Consider the following 22,872-nt stretch of genomic DNA (forward strand, 5'->3'; position numbering starts at 1 on the left):
CAACTTTATGCAACCGTGCGCTAACGTAAGGAATATTGAGTTAAATTAAAAATATTTCCTTTACATTAAAACGCAATAAAATATTCATAAATATTTGCACGCGTTTCGTTTTCCCTTTGCAAAACCAAGCCAGTTATTGATCGTTGCAATCGATCGCACACATCCCGAAGGGTTAAACAGCAGCGCAAACAACGCGATCGTGGCGTGCCGACTTTCCGGCAACGAGCAGCATAAAACAAAGCCACAAATTATGCGAACGAGGCGCATAAATCATGCCCAATCTCAACCTTCACCGTGTTTCGCGGGAGCGAACACGAAAGGCGGAAAAACAATGGACCCATTCAAAGGGACTCCTTCCCGACGGGTCGCGGCGACATTCTTAGCATCCCTTATGCGAACTTATGCTCGCATTTTCATCGTCCCTTTCCGTCCGTTCTCGGCACGGTTGGGGACGATGCTCGATCAGGATCAGGAGACACACACATACGGTGATATGTTCGCGCGCGAAACCCGCCCATTGTCTTTGGTTGCGTTTGTGCGAGCTTCCGTTGCTTGCTGCCCTCCCTTCGCGGGTGAACCCTTTTTGGGAGCCTTTTTTGGTGTGCGGGAGGGCAAGCAAAAATGAAGGAATAAGGCACGGTTCGGTCAAGTCGATCCCGGTCACAGGAAGCGTACCGGCCTCGAAGCGAATGCAAACTTGGAGAAGATATTTGCTCGTGCTTGTTACTCGTCGGTTGGCTTTTTAACCCTTCGCTAGCCCTTGCGATGCTGCCTCGAGAATGCATTCAATTAAAGCTGGAATCGATGAAGCATTCGTGCTTCGGTTTTTTGCTGGGCTCTTGTAGCGGCTGTCGCTTAAAAAGGTCCTCCGTGGTTGATCGTATTTTCGCTAGTAATTTATTTAAATTACAAACATGAGATGGCAATCGGCGGGAAAACGGATCGGCTCCCGTTTTCCCTCGCGCCGATCGTGAGGCTTTCCGTGGCGCACCCATTTCTATGGGAAAACAGAGAGAGCAAGAAAGAGGTATGAAGAAGAAATAAAAAAAACAATAGTTTGTGGTTTAATGCAAACGGCTACTGTCGTTTAGCGTTTTGCGGCTGCTTGGCTTTCCTTTCCAGGGTCTCTTATTTTAACGCTGCTGAATATTCAAAAGGAAGCAAAAGGGAGGCTGCTCGAGGGCAGAAAAATCCCTGCGGTTTCATTTCGAACGGTCAATAAATAAAGGCCCCGGGAGCGACCTTTTTTTCCACGGTTGTTGCATGCTTGCATAAAAAGCGACTCGCTGGTTAGTGGATGGAACTGCTGTTTGAAGATCTCGAAGGCCAGATTCTCGAAGCCAGTAGTAGGCTTTGGCGTTGCTATGCTGAGCTGGTACATCTCATCTGTGACAGAATCCAGGCTCATTAGGGAACAAAATTTCGCACCTGCCTTGAATTGAAAAGAAACCAGCAAAAATGCTCCAACTCATTCGACGGCAGTATTGCACATAAACTCAAAATGTTCGTTCCCTTTTTTTCCCTCCATTTGCTGCCCATTCCTTTACCCAATCTCAGACGTCGCGGAGAAAACCCGCGCTTCGAAACACCAAATAATGCAGGCTTACCCACAGACCGGAGCCAATAATACAGTTTCATTTCATGGCAACGAAGTGCGAAGTGGAGTTGAAGGAGATGGCAAAATGCAAAACTGCATCTCGAAAGTGCATTCCAGCTGGTACGCGTCTCTGTGTGCGCTACTCTCCGCCAGTACCCCGCGATCAACCACCCACCTCCCACCATCCCCGAAGTGCCATTTATGCCGATGCCGTCACTCGAGTAGAGTGCCCACAAGAATGTTGGCAGTTGTAAATGTTCTCCCCCCTCCGTGTGTGTGTGTTTTTTTTTTTGGCATCATGAAAGCTGCATCCGACGGCCGTCTCGAGGGCCGTCGATTTCGTGTTTAATTTTATTTGACCACGCTTGGTGTGGAGGTGAGATTTTGCGTGCCTCGTTAGTGCCAGCTTTGGCACGCACTTTTGGCCTGCCGAACCCTTCATGCGAATGCTGGCCTTCAGGTTACGGTGTTGACCCGTGCACTTTCCACAATCTGGGTTCGATCGGCGAGTGGGATTTCTTGACGTTTTTATTCGATTCCCAACTCCCTGCTGGAGGGTTGGTCGCCCGAGGGAGATTTATGGCGTTGGAGGGCAGCAGGGCATTTGAAATGAGCATAAAACGAACGATCAATTCAGTCCCGTTCGGAAAGCGATGTGTTGTTTCAGCCTTATTAGCCGTTTTCCGCTTCGTTTTTCGTCATCATCACGTGATCAATTTCAGTTTCAACCGCTGGAACCAAATGTCTCTGTAAGGCGATCTTCTCCCCAAACCGTGCATCCCTTTGTCGGGAACGGTGGAGCAATAAAAAATCGAAACCATCTCGCCCATTAGCCCACAACATATACATGCAACATGTTTCCCGCACATCTCTAAATCGATCGGAGCGCGATCAGGGCGCGATCGCGATAGAATGCACCTGCCACCGATCGCAACACGCCATGCCGCCCATTTTAGGCCCGACAAACCACGGGGGGGAAGGCGCTCCGATTGGGGTCGCTTTTAATCGCTTTCCCTGTGCCTTCTCTTGTTTGTTCTTTTAAATAAATTACAATAAACATGGACCGGACCGATGGAAAAGAAATTAAGGGCAGCCGAAAAGGACGGCCCCGCGTGTGATCGAGATCGATGGTCGGAAAACCTTGACTCGGCCCACGTGCTGCCCGTACGCAAACACGCACGCAATCCATCGATTACGGTGATGTGCGAAGGAACGATTTCCAAAGCATTTTCCCGCGCAGAGTTTTCCACCTTCCAGCCAGCTGCTGCCGGAGCGTGTTGGGGATTTTTGGTTGGTACGCATCGCTCACCCGCCTCGATAGTTAACGAGCATCGGACGGGTCTTGATCAGCCGCCTGACCTGGCTGACAGATGATGCGGAGGTGCGTGTGTGTGTGTGTTTTAAACGCACCGCCCTGTGCGTACGCTGGCGGACCTTCCGTCGCTGGGTTTGATGTATACGCGCTTCCGAGCCGGGCGGGGGAGAATCGAATTTTAACGATTTTCTCGCAAAACACATTTGTGCATTAATAATGTTCGCCGATCGCGGTTGCATCGGTTGGTGGCCTGGGCGAAAAGCCTCCATAGAGGGAGTGAAGAAAAACTTCCCGTCTGGGGGGCGCGAAAACCCCTGGCCAACGGAAGGAACCTCCTCGCGAGCTGATGTTTATTTATTATTCCGTAATTTATTGTTTGATTTTGTTTGGATAATTAATTCGTGCCGGCGTAGCTCGTGGTGTGGGGGAAATTCGTTTTCCCACCCACCCATTTGCTTTCTCACTGTCTCTCTCTCTCTCTCGCTCTCTCTCATAGATTTTTTTTTACTCTCCAGCCGCTCTAATCGAGCCCCGTCCGTCTCGTTTGGATTGCACGATTTCGGCTAAATCTAAATAAAACTGCTTTCCACCGGCGGGAAAAGGGAAACTTAAAAACATAAAATCCCTCTCAGCGGGGAGTTCTCTCTCAGTGGGGCGTAATTTTTCTTTTCGTGGAGTATTATTTTGAAAATAAAAAAAAATCTAAAACAGAACGCTTCCCCGCTGCTTCCGGGGTGGGAAAATGGGGATGGTTTTTCCGATCGTGGGGAGAAATAAAAATACAACACCCACTCCCTCATTAGGGGTGAGGTGATGACATCCGATGAAGTACGTTTTTATTTGTTTCCACTCAAGCAACACGTATTTGCGGCTAGGATTTGTAATTTCCAAACTCAATAGTAATCCCAGATTCTAACGAGTTTTGTCTCTGCCTTTTCTTGCCCTTTTCCACAGGATCCTGCTTCATCGGCAACCAGTCCGATAAGGCGCTGCTAACGTTCGTGATCGTACCCCTGCTGACGAGTTGGGTCATCGGTTCTGGTTACCTTTTCACTGCGTACCTCCGCAAGCGATCGGCTGCACCGCCTCTCGTACACAACCTTCCGGTTCACATCCACGGTATGGGCAAGTTCCTGTTCATCTACGCCGTCCCATCGGCGGCTCTGCTGATGCTGATGTTCTACGAGTACGCATGTCGCGAGAACTGGCTGCATCTACCGCATCCTTCCCAGGATTCGCCCGTACCGGTTAGACCTCCACTGTGGCCGTTCCTGTTGCGAGCCTTCATCGAACTGCTGATCGGTGTCCTTGCATCGGCTTGGGCCGTTGGTCCGCGGATCGTGGGACTGTGCCGGGGTGCCGAAGGTCCCGTATCGGGTGTTGGAGCTGGAGGACTCGGTGTGGGAGGACGTACCGGTCAGAGCAAGCTAGGACCGGCAGGATCCGTGTACAAACAGACAGTTGGACCGAAGATGGGTGGTTTTGCGGCTGCTCCATCGACCTACTCGACCGCTTCATACCAAACGGTGTGCCCGCAGAATTCGCTTGTATCCGGACGACACACCCGGAAGTATCCATCGCATTCACACATCAACCGGAAACCACGCAGCTACAAGATGTCGACGCAAACGATCAGCTTAACCGGGAACGAGACGGTCCTGTGAAGGGGGCTAGGTTTTGAGAGTATTGAGAAGGGATAGAAGGGCTTTACGCCAGTGACACGCCGGATCTGGGTGCCTCAAGAGAGAGAGAGAGACAGAAAGAGGCCGTGGAGGACAGAAACGGTCGTGGAAAAAGTTGTGATATTACTGTTAATTGTTAAATTATTTCAAATGCAATCGGCTTCCAGTTGCTCGCGAACGAACGAGGTCGACTTAGATACACGTTGTATAAAGAAAAAGCATAACAAGTTAGTCGTATGATACGTGCAAAGTCAGAAAAAAGATTAGAGTGTAAGCCAGCAGCGTCGCTATTTCATAAGGGCACCGATCTTGGGCTCGTTCGATCGCCCACTCGAAGGTACTAAAAACCGAAAACTAGCGAAAGCTTGTAAAACGCAAAGAATGTATAATTGTCGCTTCCGGCTGGTGGTGTCCTTCCGAACCAGGAAGCAACTGTCGTCGATCATGTAACCCCCATGTCTGCTTTCATTTTTCGCCTGCCCTTCGAGGAGGTGGCCACGTGCATTAACAATTTCTCCCTTTTTTTCGAGCACAAAAAAAAGATATGAAATGTTGTCATACCATGCACCTTCCAGAATGATCGAAGGAGGCCGAGCGAGCTGCAGACTGGAATGGGATAAAACGCTGCAATGGAAGATTGTAAGAAAGAGAGGCAACCGAAAAAAAAACAACGAAACCCGGCCCTTCAAGGGTAAAATGATGCACCGTTGCATCGAATCTTCACCGCCGCCGTCTGGTTAATGGTTCGCCAAAATATGATGCCCTCGGGGTGAGGCGTACGATCAGGCTGGCGAAATGCAAAACAAGCTTCGAGCCAAACCAACACGCCGTTTCCCTGCCGTAATGACGTCCCGACGCCAGCGAAACACGTCCTGAAAGGCGCTAATAATTCGCTTTTGCGCGTCGATCGTCCGCGCGCTGTACTTTGCGCATGTTCGTTGGCGTCAACATCGTCGATCATCGCGGGCGCATACACGCTTGGGGGGCGCGCGTTTTTCTTTTCTTTTTGTTGTTTGCGACCAAACGTTAAGTTTGCCATTTTTCCACGTTTCGCCATTCCACGTGGCGGGCAGTTCTACCTCCCTTTCACGAAGGCTAGCGCATTCGCAAAATCGCAATCGATTTTTGATTGGATTTTCTCCCCACTTATGCTGCGTACGGTGCGTCGTTTCGGTGGATTTATGCTTCCAATTGTTGGATGCAATTTCAACGCGCCCCATCCGCTGGTGGGGCCTTCCAGCTTTCCAACCTCATGGGCGCGCGCGCGTGTGTGTGTGTGTGGGGTGTTATTTAACCTTTTTTTTGTTCCTGAACACACTGAAGAAAAAAAAACAGGAAGCCATTTGTTTGGAAGCAATTCCGATCGCCGCCCGGTAACATGATCGTGAAAACTGTTCTTTACGAGGTGCTGAAGTGTGGTGAAGCCGTTAGCTTGCTGGGGCGCCCTTGTTTCCTTCCATTTGGGGGAGAAGGTGAGCAAACATTTAGCGTGCGTAAATACGTTCCTTGTTGGAGAGGAACAAACACTTGGGAGTTGGACGAGACCGCAGGAAGAAAAAAAAACCATCCCCAAAAACCTCCCTCGCGGGCAGGAGGCTCGACGTGAAAGTACGGGCGATTTAGAGAGAAATAGAGAGGAAAGAAAAATCAATTTTCTGCGGTTATTTTCGATAACGAAAATCTTACGATAATGTGAGGCTATGAGCATAACCGGGTGGAGTGGTTTCGTGGCGTTTTTTTTATTCTTCTCCCATTCCGATCCCGTCTGGATGCAGTTGCGGGTTGAAGGAGCATAAAAACCCCGTGAAAGGTCCGGCCAGAAGAGGGTCTGGGGGAAAGTTATCTTATTATACGGCGTTTTATAATCGGTGGACACAGCTTTAACAAGGTGTGCAATAAGTGCCCACGGGAATGCACATTATTCGCTTCACAGTCCTTTCGCCTCAGGAAAGTCCGCATAACGTAGAGTAGTTGATATAGTCTGGCCGGTACGTTACCGGGTGCGCATTTCTCGTTCGGCAAGTTAAAATGTACATTGCACGGGTTACTGACAGGGAAAATGCCGTCTCGTAACGAGACTCTAGAAGTGTATAAGCGCGTGTAAAATATCACCTACCGGTCAGTCGATCGAAGGTGTCCCAAATTTCAGTGTCGTTAGTTGTAAGGCTTGCCGCGCTGTGTCGTCCCTCAACGTGCTTGCGGCAGTGCCCTGTGCCATTTTGCGAATCCCTTCCGTTTGAATCACGTACCGCACCACGTGGTGTGCGAGAAATGGGTTTGGGAGGCTCGAACAGTACTGAATAATATTAAAATGCTTACAATGTATCTATGCAATCGTACCCTGTGCCTGTAAACGTTAGCTTTAAGGTTAGCAAGCAAGCATACTGATTCATTGCTAAGTTTGAGCATGCTAGGTGTATGATATGAATTTGTCTATGTTAAAAAAGCTTATGAAATCTACTAGCAATAAAAAATGTATCAATTTATGTTTCCAGTGTTCTTCATTACGACAAGAAATGTGTTTAATGAACATGTAAATAACTTGTTTGCATTTTGGGTGGTCAACAGAAGAAATAGGTTGATTGCAAGTGTTCATTGAAGCAATAAATTTTAGCGATTAGCTATTTTCTTGGAATAAAGAATAAAATCGTGGGATTTCTTCGTTTCTTTTCTCAGTAAACCTATAGAATATTTTTTAAATGGGCTTGATTCTCGGCACTTGTCAATCCTCGGAAATGTACTTTAAGTGAAGTAACGAAGCCGATGCTATAAACAAACGGAGCACGTGTTGTCAAAACAGTTTTCAAGTATGGCTGCTCCGTTGCAAATGCAAAGGGCGCCAAATCATACGTCAGTCGTTTATTTAGGTTGCGTGTTGTTATCGACGCTACGACGAGTGATATTTCGTGAATTTATGGTCGTACGAAGCTGGAAGCTGATTGCAGGTTCACACAATGGATTATTATCCTACGGAGGAAGAAGAGTTCGAGCTGGTGTACGAGGATGACCTCGAAGCAATGAACGATATGGATGACGATCCACCTGAACGGGGTAACGGTTTACCGGTGCCTAGTACACCATCTGAAAGAAATAATGGTCCTAGATCATCCAGCTCCTGCTATCGGACACCTGGTCAGTTGGGTACGATTGACGAAAGTCCACTGGCCAGTCCAGCGCTATCAGTGATTACTCGCGGGAGCAGTACCGCGCACAAACGGCTCTTCGATACTCCAGGTCCATCGTCGCTGGCAGTGGCGCATCGTGGTGGCGTTCGTGCGGCGTCCACACCTTTTCCCGGAGCAACAGAATCCAGAAATGCACTTCAAGCACTGCAACAAGTGGACGTTAACCCACGAAAACGTCGACTCGATGCGTTATTCGGTGACATTCATGACATCGAAGAGGAGGAGCCGTATGATCAGCTCGTGTATAGTTCGCAGAAGAAGTCGAAAACAGAAGAGGAACAGGACATGGAGTTGATCGAGCAAATCCTTGAAGCACGCCAGCGATACAATGCAGTAGTAAATCCATCAAAACCATCGCTATTATCACGAGCGGAAGCATTACATCGGTTCAAAATGGACAACATATCATTGGAGCCTCCCAAGTCCGTAAATTTAGTTTAGCTCAGCCAAATCGTCAAACCACGAATAATAATGCTTCTTTTCTCATTTCTAGGTGGCCATCGATGACTATTATGCGTAGTGATAAGACCTGCATTTATGTTCGGTTTCACTCGGAAGAGTTTGAGAAAAAACAAATCGACGAAATCAGCTGTACCGGGAATGGATACAGCGGTCTTTTGGGAACGCAGAAGGAGCTTATCTGGGAAGAGGCAAATGAAATAGTAATGACCGATTCGACACACGCACCGTCAGTTGGGAAACATTACAATCATTTTCTATTCTTTTAGGTTGCAAAACGATTAACGGATACGGGCAATGAAGTAGTCGAAATGACTGAACCTAGGGAAATCGTAATACCCACCGAAACAAGCACACTGTGGGTGGAAAAGTACCGTCCTCGGCGGTACATTGATTTGCTTTCGGATGAAACCACAAACCGAAACCTGCTGCAGTGGTTAAAGCTCTGGGATAAGGCTGTTTTTGGTCGGGAACCGGTAAAAAAGCCAACAGAGACTAAAAACCAACTTAGCAGCTTTAACAAGAAAACGGGTCGTTTCGAATCGACCGGTGGCTGGGCGAAGGGTGCTCGTAAGAATCGCTCCACGCTTAACACCGAGCTGGATCAACACGGATGTCCGATACAAAAAGTAGCTCTACTATGCGGACCTCCTGGACTGGGAAAGACCACCCTGGCGCATACGATCGCTCGGCATGCTGGATATGCCGTGCGGGAGGTTAACGCTTCGGACGATCGTAGTCCCGACGCGTTCCGCTTGGTGCTGGAGAATAGCACGCAGATGAAATCGGTGCTTAACAAGGACAACCGGCCGAATTGTATCATATTGGACGAAATCGACGGTGCTCCGCTGGCGGCGATCGAGTTTCTACTCCGTTTCATCGCTGGCAACGCGGGCTCCCAGAAGGCTGGAGCTAAGAAAGGCGGGAAAACAGGCAACGAAAAGTTCGTTCTGAAGCGGCCGATCATTTGCATTTGTAACGACATGTACGCGCCGGCATTGCGACAACTACGGCAGGTGGCTTTTGTCGTGAACTTCCCACCGACGGAGTGCGCACGGCTTGCAGATCGGTGCGTATTGCTATAGCCTAACGGGGTTGCAACTGTGCATGTTTCGAGGTTAGAGCTTGATGAAATAATTGTTTTTTTTTTCAGGTTACTGGCGATAGCAGAAAAGGAGCGCATAACTACTGATCTTGCATCGATGTTTGCACTCGCTGAGAAGACCGGCAACGATGTGCGGTCATGCCTGTCGATGCTGCAGTTTTTTGCGAGTGCGAAAAAACCAATTCGGCTAACGGATGTCCTTAAGAGCACCGTCGGCCAAAAGGACCGTCAGAAGGGGCTGTTCAGTATATGGTCATCGATCTTCCAAGTAGGTAACAATGAACATAAGAGATCAAGTGTATGCTAACTCTACTCTATTGCGACTAATGTTGTGGAGCTACAATCGCAGCCTAATTCGAACGTTCTCCGTTACGACTGAAAGCAGAACGACTTGTTTGGGCCAGTGTGAGCGCGTATACCTTCAGCGGGGACGGTGCGGATGGTTCGATCACCTTCAGTCTCGGTTGTCGCCGTTGTTCCGTTTCCGTGCTGCGGGATACTCGGGTTTGGGTGCCTTGCGTTTTGCCTAGGTAGATCTGTGTTGCCTTGGGTATAGCACGGCTTGATTCAAGCGTTTGCATTGAGGTCGTGCGTTTGGTGCGAATGTTGGCCAAGCGAATGGCCTCCCGGCGATAATCCCACACGTTCCATCGATACTCACGATCGATATTCGAGGGAATGGGATGCAGATCCGTCTGGACTTCCTGTTCGCATGTAGTGGTGATTTTCAGCTGAAAGCCTTCACTTCGAGGTGCATTATACGAGGAGTGCACCTTATCGTAGATGTTCAGCAGACAGATGAGTTGAATTTTCTTACGTGCAGTTTCTACAATTTTGTAAAAATATCTAAAACAACAAACGATTTTATTAGGTTGCAGCAAGTGTTGAGCGCTTTGTCAATGAATATTTACTTATTCGGATCCTCATCGAAAAATGTTACCGGTTCGGGAATGTTGAAAATATAGTGCTCCTTCTGCATCCGGCAGACTCCCATCTCGACGCTACCAGGCATTAGCAGACCCTTTCCTTCTGCTAAATGCCAGAGACAAAACTTGAGCAATTGGATCTGTGGAAAAGGTGTGAAAGGATGCTTATTTAAAGCTACATTAAAATGATTGAAATTTGCAATCTCTCTTGCCTGTGTGTTATCTTCGTATGGCACAATCTCACAGTGCTTCGGCTCAGAGAGGACTAGCCGTTTCGCACTGATCTTGTTCAGTCGATCAACGTCGGTTTGAATCTGACTTTCACCCAGCAAGCGGTAAGCAAGATCGTCAAAACTGGCGCACCTCTCAGTCAGATTTGTTAGCATGTTGCTCATCTGGTTCATCTCTGAGAGGAGAAATATGAAATTTTGAAACTGCAACCAAACGCGTGTGAGCTCGGAGAATTTTGGCTGCAAGATAGCATAAGTATTTCATATGAAAGACAGGCCAATAGGTAATTCATAGGCTTCATTCGGCTTACAAAGACACGATCCGTAGGAATGGCAGTTCGATACTGGACGGCTTCATGAATGCGCAACAGTTTTGCCTCGTACTCCTGCTTGCAGCTGTCTATGTTCAGTTTGATCGTAGCCAGTTCATCGATTAGTTTACGCGTGTACACCTCGTGCTGGCGATACATGGCGAGGAGGTCCTTGATCGACTCGAAATCGTCCGAGCTTATATTCTCTGGCAGTAGCGTGATAATCGAACGATTTCGCAAATCGTACGCTATTGCCGCATTCAACGCACTTGTCAGGAGGTTAACCTTGTCCATGATTTCGCACAGCGTTATTTGAAGTATCGATTTTGTCGATTCATGCGATTGGTCGAGTATCTTCGGTACTGGAATGAATGTTGGAATATGTTGTCGAAGTTCATTTTAATCCTGCACGCTACACTTACAGTCAGCCATGCCATTGGCCGTGTTTCCTGAGTGTTTATTGAAAATGCGTATGCCTGCAACAATTTCTCGGATATCCTTTAGCGCCATCAGACGGTCCTTCCGATCGAGTGTGACAAATTTCGCCTTATCACTGCGCGACATAACCGAGTTCAGTGCCCGCATCGTTTCAGCAATCACGTCCTTGCACTCTGGATTACCCAAACCCATGTTCATCACGATATCCAGGATCACTTTATTGAAGACATCGTCCTGCTCGTCCTTCGTGATGACATCGATGTCGATGATTTCCTTCGTTAGTGCGAACGTTTTCGCCTGCAAATTTCGTGCGTGTTTTTCCACGATCTCGTCCTTATCGAAGAAGTTATCGAGAAAATAGGCCTGCATGCGTAACGTTATCAGCGCCGGTGACCGATCGTCTGCAAGCAAAGCACAACAGGCCTCCACAAAGTCATCGTGATTCCTGCGGTCGGCACTGATCGTTTCCATGAACAGTTCGAATTGCGGATCCATGCTAAGCAGATTCATGATGAAATGGACGAGTGGCCGGTCGTATCGAATGTTGCGACGCTCGCAATTACGAATGATTTCCTGCAGCAGTGGAGTTAGTGCTGCATTTGGTTCCATAAGATGCACTTTCGGAAAAGTGACTAATGCAGACATGATTCCTGGGGCAACTGAAAATGTTGAACGGTATCCCGACGCTGGATTCGATGGAATTCCGAGTAGTTCACAGATTCGCGGCACTTTCGGCACTGAAGCAAATGTTTTATCGGTAGCCAAGGTTAGGGGTTTCGATGGAGTTATGCATGGTTATGATATATGCCGCCGTTGCTAGGGTACTTCGGTACCCTGGCAGTTGCTATGCAATGTTGTTTATGTGGACATGAACACAGCTTGCTGTGTGGTGGGTTCGTTCCAGAACAGCTGACAGGTTGATAGTAGTGCGAATGTTTGTTTCGTGTCTTTGCGTGACGTGGTTAGGGGTTCGTTAACCGCTGCATATATCAATAAAACCGATGCCCTAGATACGAAGTACAACAAGTACTATTAAACTCGAATGTAAATCAATAGAATGAATTTTCCTGGAGCATGAACCTTTTGCATGGAGTTAAACAAATGCTTTGGTTCAAGTCTTATGATGGCTGTGGTATTTTTATGGCATAATCAATTTTTATAACCTCTTCATTTCTTGTAATGGACTACGCTCAACTAGTATGTTCAACAATTTTTATTTCCTACTTCAAATTAAGCTGCTTAGGTTGTTTGATGTAGTCATGTATCTTATCGCATTTCCTTCATCACATTTCTAGATAAACCGCCCGAAGAAAACAGTCAACGAGGATCCGAATGCTACACTGACGGAAGTCGTCACGCTAACAGACATGTCGGCTAAGACACGAATGTCGAACGTAATCGAGGTGGTAACGATGGCCGGTGATTACGAGCGTCTGATGCAGGGCGTGTACGAAAATTACCTTCACCAAAAGATGCCGGATTCAAATATGTGTGGCATCGCAGAGGCTATAGATTGGTTTGGCTTCAACGATCGACTGCTGCACATTGTGAACCAGAAGCAGAACTACTCCATTTATCCATATCTGGCGTACGGGTTCGTCATGTGGCACTATCTGTTTGCAACCCTGGCCTGGCCTAAAATCAACTTCCCCAGCAAAGGATACGAGGTAAGTGCTGCCAAGTTTGCACATGATAGAACCACGTTTTTTTTTATTGAAAATTCAACTATCTATCCTCTTGGTGTCACGCATCGTTCTGATGCTTGATGAAACGTTGTATCGCGTAAGATAAAATTATCTTTTCTATTGCGATGTTTCTGTGTGAAAAGAAAATTGTCTACCATATCCGCGATGTGATAAAGCCAAGCTCCACGTTGGGTACGTTGGATTTTCCTTGACTTGTTAATGTTTTTTTTTCATGTTGCATTTGAAAAGATTCGCTAAAAATAACGGGGCTCATTCTTGGTTAGTCTCGACTCGTTGCACCCAACAAGTGCCGAAGCGTGGACAAACGACAAAATGTTGGTGTTTTATTAATTACTCCCCGGCTGGCTTTCCCACCTGTCTTAGGCAAGAGATATGTTCCAGCAAAAAGGGTGCAATCTAAATAGGAATCTCTAATTTCGTATGGCAACAATCTTGTGAAGGATGGTCACGCACCAGCAGAGCTAACTATGGGCGTTTTGGTTTTTAGTAGAACATAAAATGAACATATGTTAAATTCAAACGATTCTCGTAAACGGCGATATATGCCAGGCGGTATTGTGTGTGTGGTCGAGTAGATTGTTGTATATTTTTCATGAAAAAGCATATATTTATACAATGTTTGACCCAGCTGCATGTTTCAATGTGGGCAAACGCTAACGAGCAACAAACGACAACCAAGCACTCTCGGCGTGCTGAGTCGAAGTAATGTCACGGTGTCAATTGAAGTGTTTCTGCACCTGTGCCCCCGTGAAGACGACGGTCGCCCCTGTGCCACCGTTCTTCAAACGTTCCGCACCGTGGAACTATCGACGTTATTACGGTCACGGTTTGATTGAGCTTTTCATTCCACGAATGCATATCATCGTCACGCTTATACGTGGTATGGCCTCGGGGCTAGGACTAGGCCCATATACATGAGCCAGCAGGCCAGTATGCAATAAGAAAAAAACCCCACAGGTTCTTCCTTAGGTGCACCGCGCCTTGCGCCGTGGTTAATAGAATACACACAAGTTAAACATAATTTACACCATTTTAAATAATTCTTTTTGTACTTCGGATCTCTCTTTCGTTCTGCTTCCATGTCCTCAGTGCTACCGAGGGTTGCTCCTCACCGACGTGTGACTAGTGCGGTGAAGCGTTCTCTTTTCAACCCTCATTTCAGGGGTTGATGGAGGATTATGCGAGGTGTAGCATGAAAGCGACGATGTTGACACGGGAAATAGCTCCTAGAAATGGGTGGAAGCCTATCTCTCGCCGCAGTCCCGTTGGCATCGTAATGTGCATGTGCATTCATGCCGTAGGCGCATTCTGGGGATTCTGCCCACCTCGGTTGGCCTAGGTTGCGCTGAGGTTTTCCCGTGAAGAGATAATTAGAAAACCAGAGCCCAAGCTTTCGTACGTGGATAAGTAAATAACGGTCATAATGTGGTTTTCCATTCGCCACTGTTACCGGGTTTCCCAGAACGTTTTTTTTGTGTTCTGTTCTCTCCTTTCGGACGTGTATGTATGCGCGACGAACGAGAAAAGTCCTTGTGCGGGTGGAATAAGCGAGCCTCGGCTTGTCTCGCATATTTTAATTGAGCAACATAATCGCGTAGCTCGGGTGAACTCGCGCCCTTTTCGGCGTGTGTCGTCGTTTACCGTGAAAGAAAGGAGGGATGTTTTTTTAGCAGTAAAAAAAATCCATCAAACGCCTTTCAGAACTACCCTTATTCTAATGAGCCCCTCGCTTGGAGCAGATATCCTCTCGCGTCCCACAGCTAGATGGTGTCGAGAAGACAAGATTGTGCTTCGGGTGCTGAAAAGAGTCGTGTTTGCAGCACGCTCTTAGCCACACACTTCATCACGGCCGAATTTTTAAAACCAGCACCGAAAAGTTCCATTGAGCAGGCAACAGGGGGCAAACAAAAAAGTCTCCAACAAATGATATAAAGCCTTTCCAACCTTGTGAGTGCACATCTCCATCACCATCACTGTGAAGAATGGATTTTGGCTCTTTTGTGTGTATGTGTGCGTTATTTGGCCATTTTAAAATTTTCCGGACGAAAAGGAAATTAATCCCCACTCGAATCTCGGCCTGGGCTCGATGTCGAAGGCCGTTCGCGTTCCTCGTTCAGGGTTTGTGGAGCGAGAGGATCGAATAAAAAAAGGAATGCTTTAAAAAAATCCAGCCCTCATCCGCGTCCCCGATAGGGACGAAGAAAAGAAATCTATTCGCCCGCCAGCGCCGAAATGGAGAAAACAAACGAGATGGTGAGAGACCCTTTCGCGGATGGTGCTTGCGAGTGTTTTTCATGAAATGATTATATTAATTATTCAATATTCATTTACCCTATAATTTTTTTGCCCCTTTCGTACGAAGTACTTGTGGGTGGGTGTAGCAGGCGACGGAAAAAAATATGAAGGATTTCTCACAGATTTCCTCTTTTATTCGCATGTTTTTTGTGCCTTTATTAGGCCTCCCGGCCGAGGGTACGATCGGTACGGACTATCAGAAGGGCTTTGGTGAAATTGTGTTGGAAAATTTATATAATTTTCTTTTTCCCTGCACCTCTGATTATCTTTTCGAGCTGGGTCGTAGCTTTTTGTTCGGCTGCATCCTTTTTTGGCGTGTTGTTTTATTTATTTTTTTTTCGCTCACTCCTTGCCAACACGACACAGTTTTCATTTTCTGCTATAAATTATGTTTACTTTTTGTTGCGTTTTTTTGCTCAGTTCCATCGTTTTCTACCACACCGTAAAAATAATGTGTAATTCGATATTTCTCAGCATTCGCAAAAGCTCGCCGGCACGAAGCTAATCCTTACCGGGCTACGGAAAGGATTGTCCGCACACTTGAAGGGCGTCGGTGAGGGATCGTCGATGATAATCGACACGATACCAATGCTGAAGCGCGTCATCAACCCATCCTTGCGGTCCGTTTCGTTGCAGCTACTATCGCAAAAGTGAGTACAGTTATGGATAGTTCCCTGTGAGAGGATTGCCAATGATGAATGTTTCCTTGTTTCTGTTGCTTCAGGGAGAAATCCGACCTCACCCACACGGTGCAGGTGATGGCAGACTTCGGGCTGAACTACATCCAGCTGAAAACGCCCGAGGGCACCTACCAGTACCAGCTGAATCCGGATCTCGATCAATTGTGCTCGTTCAACGGCGTCGCAGGCCAAAGCTCAACCTACTTCGGCAAGCAGATCGTAGCGCGCGAGGTCGAGCTAGAGCAGATGCGTCGAGCCCAGCCGAAAGCGATCGATAGCGGAAATGGCGTGCGAGGTGTCGCCGGTTCGAACACAAAATCCACCGAAAAGGGTCTCCACCGGTCGAAGGAGAACACGGTGCCGGTCGGTACGAGCAAAGCCAAGAAGGTGAACGAAAACCCAAAGACGTCTACGGAGCTTCCAAATCACCTGCGCACGCTGAAACCGAAGCAAATTGTGCAGAAAACGAAGGAAGTGGTAAGTGAAACTCCATTTCGATGCATTACCATTCAAACATCTTATCACGATTGGGCGATTTTGGAGGATCTAGCGGATCCAAACCGAGCTTCTAGCGTCTTTTCGAAGGAGCCGCAAACAAAAGAAACCCCATAAAATCTATTACCTGGTTCAATTTATATGGAAAAGATGATTGAAAATTGAGTGCAATCAATCTCTGAGCCTGTTTCGGCGCGGCTGCTGGTTCCCTGCTCGGTTTGGCTGACGGAACCAGCGTGGTTCGCGTTCGCTTCGAACACAATGAAATTGGCATCAAACCGTTTGTCCAATTTGTCGGCGTTCGAAAAATTCGTCCTATTATTGTTTGAGGACGATGATGAGGTTTTTGTTTGGCGCGACGTTTGCGCCCGTCTTTCATCCGCATCCAATAATGGGTTTGATGGCGTCTGAGAACATTGAGCTCGCGATGGTTTGATATCCAGAAGAAAGTTGAATACAGCAATTTTTTGCAATTCGATGCTACTATTCGATGTGATTAAGGTACTATTTGAATCCTACAAAGCTGTAGTACCAAATGGTGCCTAGCGGTAGCTCAAAAACAAGCAAAACTACACGATATGATTCTGCCTGGCCCGAATGTGTGCTAGAGAAAGGAGATATAGCTTTTCTCCATCTCACCATAAAGCCATCGATTTCATCGCCCCCATGGTCCCCGTATGTAGCATACGTGTGTTACGTTTCACATTACCATGCATTGATTGATTATTCTATCGCATTGTAGCTTGCGTTCTCGTGCTTTTCGCCGGTTCCATCATGACTTTCATCGTTGCGTGAACTTTATCTGCAAACTTTGTTTCAGTATTCACTTTGTCTACGTCCACGATCTCGTTTGCGTGTGTTTGCCCGTACAAATTTGCTTCCGTTTGGATTGTTGATTGCAAATTCATGCTATATTGAAATCTTCTAACCCAAGAGATTTGCCAAAAAGGCAAAAAACAAGAAATTTTCCTCGCTATAGGTGATGTCTTCCTTTGCTTATAGAACCTTTATTGCAATTTTTTATTTTTAAGTGAAAAATATTAACACCTAACAAACATTTTTTAACAATTTAATCATTATTTCGGTTTCACCAAAACCTATCACGTCCGTACTCATAACATTCCGCATTGATGCTCCCAATAAGGGTACAGGGGTGTTTTGGTCCAAAATTTCATCCTAGCTCACAGAACGCGAGGGTTTGCCAGTGGGCGGGCAATTTCGTTGCTAGTTTTACCAATATAAGTTAGGAAACCGCGCGGGGAGTGATTTTTCTCTCCCAAGATCCGATAGTGGCCACCCTATCTCTGCTGGCCGTTATGCCTTCGCCTTTCAAACCCCCCGTGCGTTCTATTGCTTCTCCCGGTGGCGCTCGATTTATCCTCGGAATTTGGCATCAATTTCCCCGGGCGCATGTCGGAGCGCACACGGAGCTGGGCGGTGTGCCGAAAAACTTCCCTCTTCCCGGGCGCAGGGCGCTCGGTTGGGTATGATATTCCCTGTGTTACCCTTTTGCCGGAACACCGATGGCGTGGCTGTCGAGCGGAAAATAAAAACGAAGCACTCACTCCCTGAGTGTGTGTGTGTGTACGTGCGTGTGCATGGGGGTGTGATGCTGCAAAATAAATAAAATAAAGCATTCAATATACCCGGGCGCATGTACGTGGGACGATGAAGACGACGACTCTGGGGTTGGAATGTTGCGCACGAGGACGGTAGGATCGATCAATTCCTTGCCAGCTCCCCGGGCAGAGGGAGTTGAAGCAAAAATGGAAGAAGCCTAAAAGAAGGGGAATTGCGTTTCTCCCGTTCATCCACCCAACCCGTTGGCAGGCTCACGAGGACGTAGAAATATGGCGCCTCCGAAGGCTCGCTGTTGGAACGGGAAGGGAGTGATGAAAAATTGTGCACAATTTTCGATACATTTGCCACCTCCTCCTTCGGGGAGGTCCTCAAACCGTCCCTCGCAAAGCTACTATTGGCGAAGGGAGGATGATTTCGTCTTCTCCCAGTCCCGGCCACTCAATATTACCGACTGAATTTGCACGAAACGGGTGCCACGTGTGCTGTTTCGTGCCTGCGGAAAGCGTCTTCAAACTTGTAAGCAATCCTGCTCGCATATCTGACTCACTCTGTGGAAAGTTTCACCCCCAATGCGAAGGGTGGTAGGACAAACGCCCCTTTCGCAATGGCTGGGTGGCACGAAGAAGGGTCGTCCCGAAAGAAGATGGTAATTTAGAGTTATGCCATCAAGGATCAATTTAAGATGTATTTTTTTATTATTCAGATTGATTGCATACATTCCGGCGTTGTGAAGTGAGTTCTACCCCTTTATTCAGGGCTCTTCTCTTTTTTTTCTTCTTCTGCGCTCCATATCGCTTTATCATGGCGTCTTGCGAGTGGATGGGAGCTTACCAGGGTGGAAGCTAAACTATTTGTCTTTTTTTTCGTTGATGATGCTGTTTGAGTTGAAAATTTGGCTAATAAATGTGTTTATTTTTCTCTATATTCCGTTCTGTTTTCATAGCTAACAGTACCGTGCGCTATACTGTAACACTTTTTGTGACGTAACTATCGTTGAAGTAATGGTGTTATTTAGCCAAAAATTACTCTTACCGATAACAGTGCATATTGAATAAAATCTCCTTCGAAGGGTGGGGCATCTTTTATTCATCGAATTCCGACGATCAGCAGCACCGTAATTGATCGTTCGGACCCGCGTTGAGATTGATTATCGTTCATTTTCGATTTATTCTATCATTTTTTCGCTACGCTGGTGCCAACGGCTATCATCATCCTGCTGACCGTGAAGGGGGGGCCCAGGAGTTAATGCATAAAATCGTTTGCTGCCCAGCACGCGGCCATCCTGTACGAAGTGGTTCGTTTGCATGCGGCACGAGTGCCACAAAGCCGGCGACCGTACCGGATGCCATTAGAGGATTTATTATTTGCCAGTGACCCAATCAAGTGACCGCTCCGGCTAGAGAAAGCCTCGTGGTGTGTGTGTGTGTGTGTGCCTGTGTATGTTTGCGTTGCCGAGAAGCGTTTCCTTCTTTGCCAGGCATTTCCGCTCCGGAAGGATCGGCGCACAGCGGTGGCGTACAGAAGCGGCGAAGATACATTTGCGTTTTCTGAATGCCTGATAAAAATAAGATCATTTAGCTGTGTGTAGCAAAAGGAAAGCGCGGTAAAGCGGGCAAGTGTTCCGGGTGGTTTTGGCGTTCTTTATTTCTTTCTCGTTTTTTTGGGCAACTCCCCGACACATCACCAAAGAAAGCCAGCCCTGTTGGGTGCCAGCGGGTCGCAAACGTAATCGTTCTGCCGTGAAGATAGAGAATATTATATTATTCCCGCTCCAGCCGGCCCTCCGTAACGGCTGGACCGCAACGTGAAACGTTTTTCCGCTTTCCTCGGACGGTGCTGGTTGGCCAAACCCGGAAGGAGTTCTCCGGCCACCCGGCGAGTTTGCTCAGCACTTCTCTATCCGTGTGCGATGGTGTTGGTTCGAATAAGAATAACATCTTCTCATTGCTCGCTCGCTTCTTCAAGGAGCAGGTCGGGCGTGTTTTCGAGCAGGCTCGAGGGGTTTGCTCAACCAGCTTGCACAAAGAAGGAGCGATAATACGAGCGAGATAGGGGTGGGAAATGCAATAGAACCAGCGTCCGTGGGACGTAAATCTTCCAGTGTCCACGTCCGGGTTGGATCAGCTTTTTTGTGTTCGTGTGTTTGCCAGCAGCGGAAGTGTTCGGGTCCGTTGAGCGGACAGATTTCTTACTTTTTTTATGGTGTCAGATTTGCTAGGGATGTTTTTATACGTGTAATTATGAACGTGCAGCGAACTGATTTTTCAAGGGAGGGTTGTGAACGCGATCACAATTTCAGACACCTTACCTATTGATCTCGATGCGATCTGTGTCATGAAATCAGTGACGTCTGTATATGGGTTCGTATTTCTAATTAGCAGGGTGATCTTTTTTTGTCGGGTTCCCTTGTGGTCAAGTAGCGCTCCTTGCAGCTCCAACGCTGGCACGGACGTTTTCAGTGAACCGTGAAATCAAAGGATAAACATCAACTCAATCGATCGTTTAGCCGTTTCGAAGCGGATGCATTACGGTAAATGCTGATGCTGGTAGGGCAATTTCGGTCGCTTCTCCGTTTCACCGTGTGGCCCATTTCTTGCAAAATATAGCCAAGTGCCCATCATCGCAACGAGTTGATCGGGGCCGTTTTTGCGAGAGACCATAAAGAGGCAATAAACGTAATCATCCCTTCTTTTGCTGGCTGGACTTCCGTTTTATCGGGGCTATACATTCAAACCCCATATAAATGTGCTCTCTTTCGGGATCCATTGCAACCGGCACAGCATGGGGGTTCGCTTTCGGTGGATCCTGGTTCGTTCGAGCCCTCAGATTCGTCTTTTCGCTTATTTATCTATTTTTTCTCTCGCTTTCTTACAACCACTTGCCTACCGGAAAACGGTGCTTCGCTTTGTGCGAAGGAGCGCAAACTATTGCCTTGCTCCTGGCGGTACCCAGAAATCACGCAACATGTGCACGTGAGCGGTGGGAAATCGACCGGATCATCGGGGGTGAGTGCGAAGGATCAAACCCAACCGTACCGGCTGGGGAGGGATGCCTTAAGAATACCCGAGAACCGCAAGAGGCCAAAAATTCCGCTCGGCGTAATTCAGTGTGTTAAACAATTTTCCGAGTAACGGAAACCCAAACGAAGGGAAATTCAGTTGATTTATTTTTATTGCATCTTAACGATGTAGATGCCCGGCTCTGCACGAGAAAAACTGGAAATGGGCGGTACGCGGGACTAGTCCAATGGGGTTTTTTTTCTGCTAAATGGGAAATCGGTGTGCTCCTTATTTAGTACCGTGCATATGAACTGGCGAAGTGGAAGTTATACATCATGTGGAGTGTACTGACGGGAATTTGTTTCCTCGCAAAAATAGTTGACTTGCTGGGAAATGTATTGCGAAAGTATCGAACGTTTGATTTATGATGCCAAAATCCGTTGTAGCTTTAAAGTTGCTGTTTCATTTTAAGTTTATTTTACATCTTTTGATGGGATGATTTCACAAGTTTTATAACGTGTTCAAGTGGATTATTGAAATAAGCAGTGGACATTTGAAATACAACCAAGTGAACAAAGGTAATCAAAACTTTTGATGCACTAAATACCCGTGCTTATTCTTTATAACTTCTGGTAAAACGAATTTACACCCCGTGAACTAAACACAAACAACCCAACAAAGGTGAAAAGATCGTCCTCTGATTGGGCTGTGCCATTTATATTGTTTTAGTTCAAATTATATGTCAATTTGCGATAACTCACTTCAATCCCCTGGAGAACGAAATGGCATCCAAAAAGCGGCGAAGGTCCACTGACCGTTCGGCCATTGTTCTGTTGTTTGCACGGAGGACAACAGTGAAGGCAAACTGATTCGTTCCGTTCCTTTTCGTATTTACTTTCTTTTGTTTTCGTTTCGTGTTTGCCTATTTCTTCCTGCCGGCTCCAATCGCCGAGCGTCCAGAAAGTATTAAATGTCTATTTTGGGACTTTATCGTACGCCCTCAGCGAGGGCAGTGCGCACGGGTGACCCTTGCCCGTGCGGACCTTCTCGGTATAGGGTAAAGTTTTTTTTTCTTAATCCTTTTCTCTCCGGTGCAGATTTCGAAGGACTTTTTCGGGCGCATCTCTACGAAGGAAACGGCTCTGTCGGTCAAGGAGGGTAAGTCTTACGTGTGACAAATCAAATTGTTTATGTGTCTGGAGATCGTTAGTTTTGAGATAGGGATTCGGGGGCGAGCAGTGGTCAGTGTTTGCTTGCTGGGAACCCATTTTCTACAGTTGCTTTGTGCTTGAGCCCGAGCGAGATAACGAAGGAAATCTTGGACATCGTTTATGTATTCATCAAGGCAGCACTTTTTTTTATTGTTTAGTAAAAAGAGAGAGAACCCTACCCGAGATTGGACGATCTGAAACAAAGCACGATAAATCCACGGCCATTGCTAACTTGTTTTTGTTTCGTTTTAGGTGGAACCGATGCCATTGTAAAAAGTCCCATCTGGTATCGGTACAAGGAAGGTTACAACAACGCCGTCCGGAAAGATGTAACATTAAAAGATCTAATGTAACTGATCGTGGAATCTAGAAGATTCTTTCAGTTGATGCGAAGAGGAAGAATAAATTATTACCTGTATAACGAATCGATTTTTACGAATTTTTATTTTGTGATATTTAATTTTTGTTTCTCAAACAACATTTCAAATATCACCGCTATTGACAACTAAACTGATTTTTGTGGTTTTAATTAGCATTTATTGTTTATTTTGTTCATATGACGAATGTTAAAATGAAATTAATTGCACCGATTGACGACTCGGGATTGGCATATCTGCGTCTTTCGTAATTTACACACCATGAAGCGCGATTCATCTC

General features: G+C 46.9%; 2 protein-coding genes across 2 annotated transcripts in view; both read left to right on the forward strand.

The window, feature by feature from the left end:
* The window catches only part of LOC128722689 (frizzled-4), a 29,191-nt gene extending 24,615 nt beyond the window's left edge, over nucleotides 1-4,576 (forward strand). The window contains exon 3 of the mRNA XM_053816364.1: nucleotides 3,867-4,576. Within this exon, the coding sequence (XP_053672339.1) occupies nucleotides 3,867-4,576 (710 nt within the window). The remainder of the gene's footprint in view (nucleotides 1-3,866) is intronic.
* A 2,972-nt stretch (nucleotides 4,577-7,548) lies between these two features.
* Nucleotides 7,549-22,604, forward strand: LOC128725208 (chromosome transmission fidelity protein 18 homolog). Its single transcript, XM_053818933.1, has 9 exons — nucleotides 7,549-8,201; nucleotides 8,273-8,441; nucleotides 8,508-9,307; nucleotides 9,392-9,611; nucleotides 12,544-12,915; nucleotides 15,724-15,899; nucleotides 15,974-16,406; nucleotides 22,102-22,162; nucleotides 22,468-22,604. The coding sequence occupies exons 1-9, from the start codon at nucleotides 7,549-7,551 to the stop codon at nucleotides 22,566-22,568; spliced, it is 2,985 nt and encodes a 994-aa protein (XP_053674908.1). The 3' UTR covers nucleotides 22,569-22,604.
* Nucleotides 22,605-22,872: the final 268 nt, after the last annotated feature.

This window comes from Anopheles nili, chromosome 3 (assembly GCF_943737925.1).
Source record: "Anopheles nili chromosome 3, idAnoNiliSN_F5_01, whole genome shotgun sequence".
Lineage (NCBI taxonomy): Eukaryota > Metazoa > Arthropoda > Insecta > Diptera > Culicidae > Anopheles > Anopheles nili.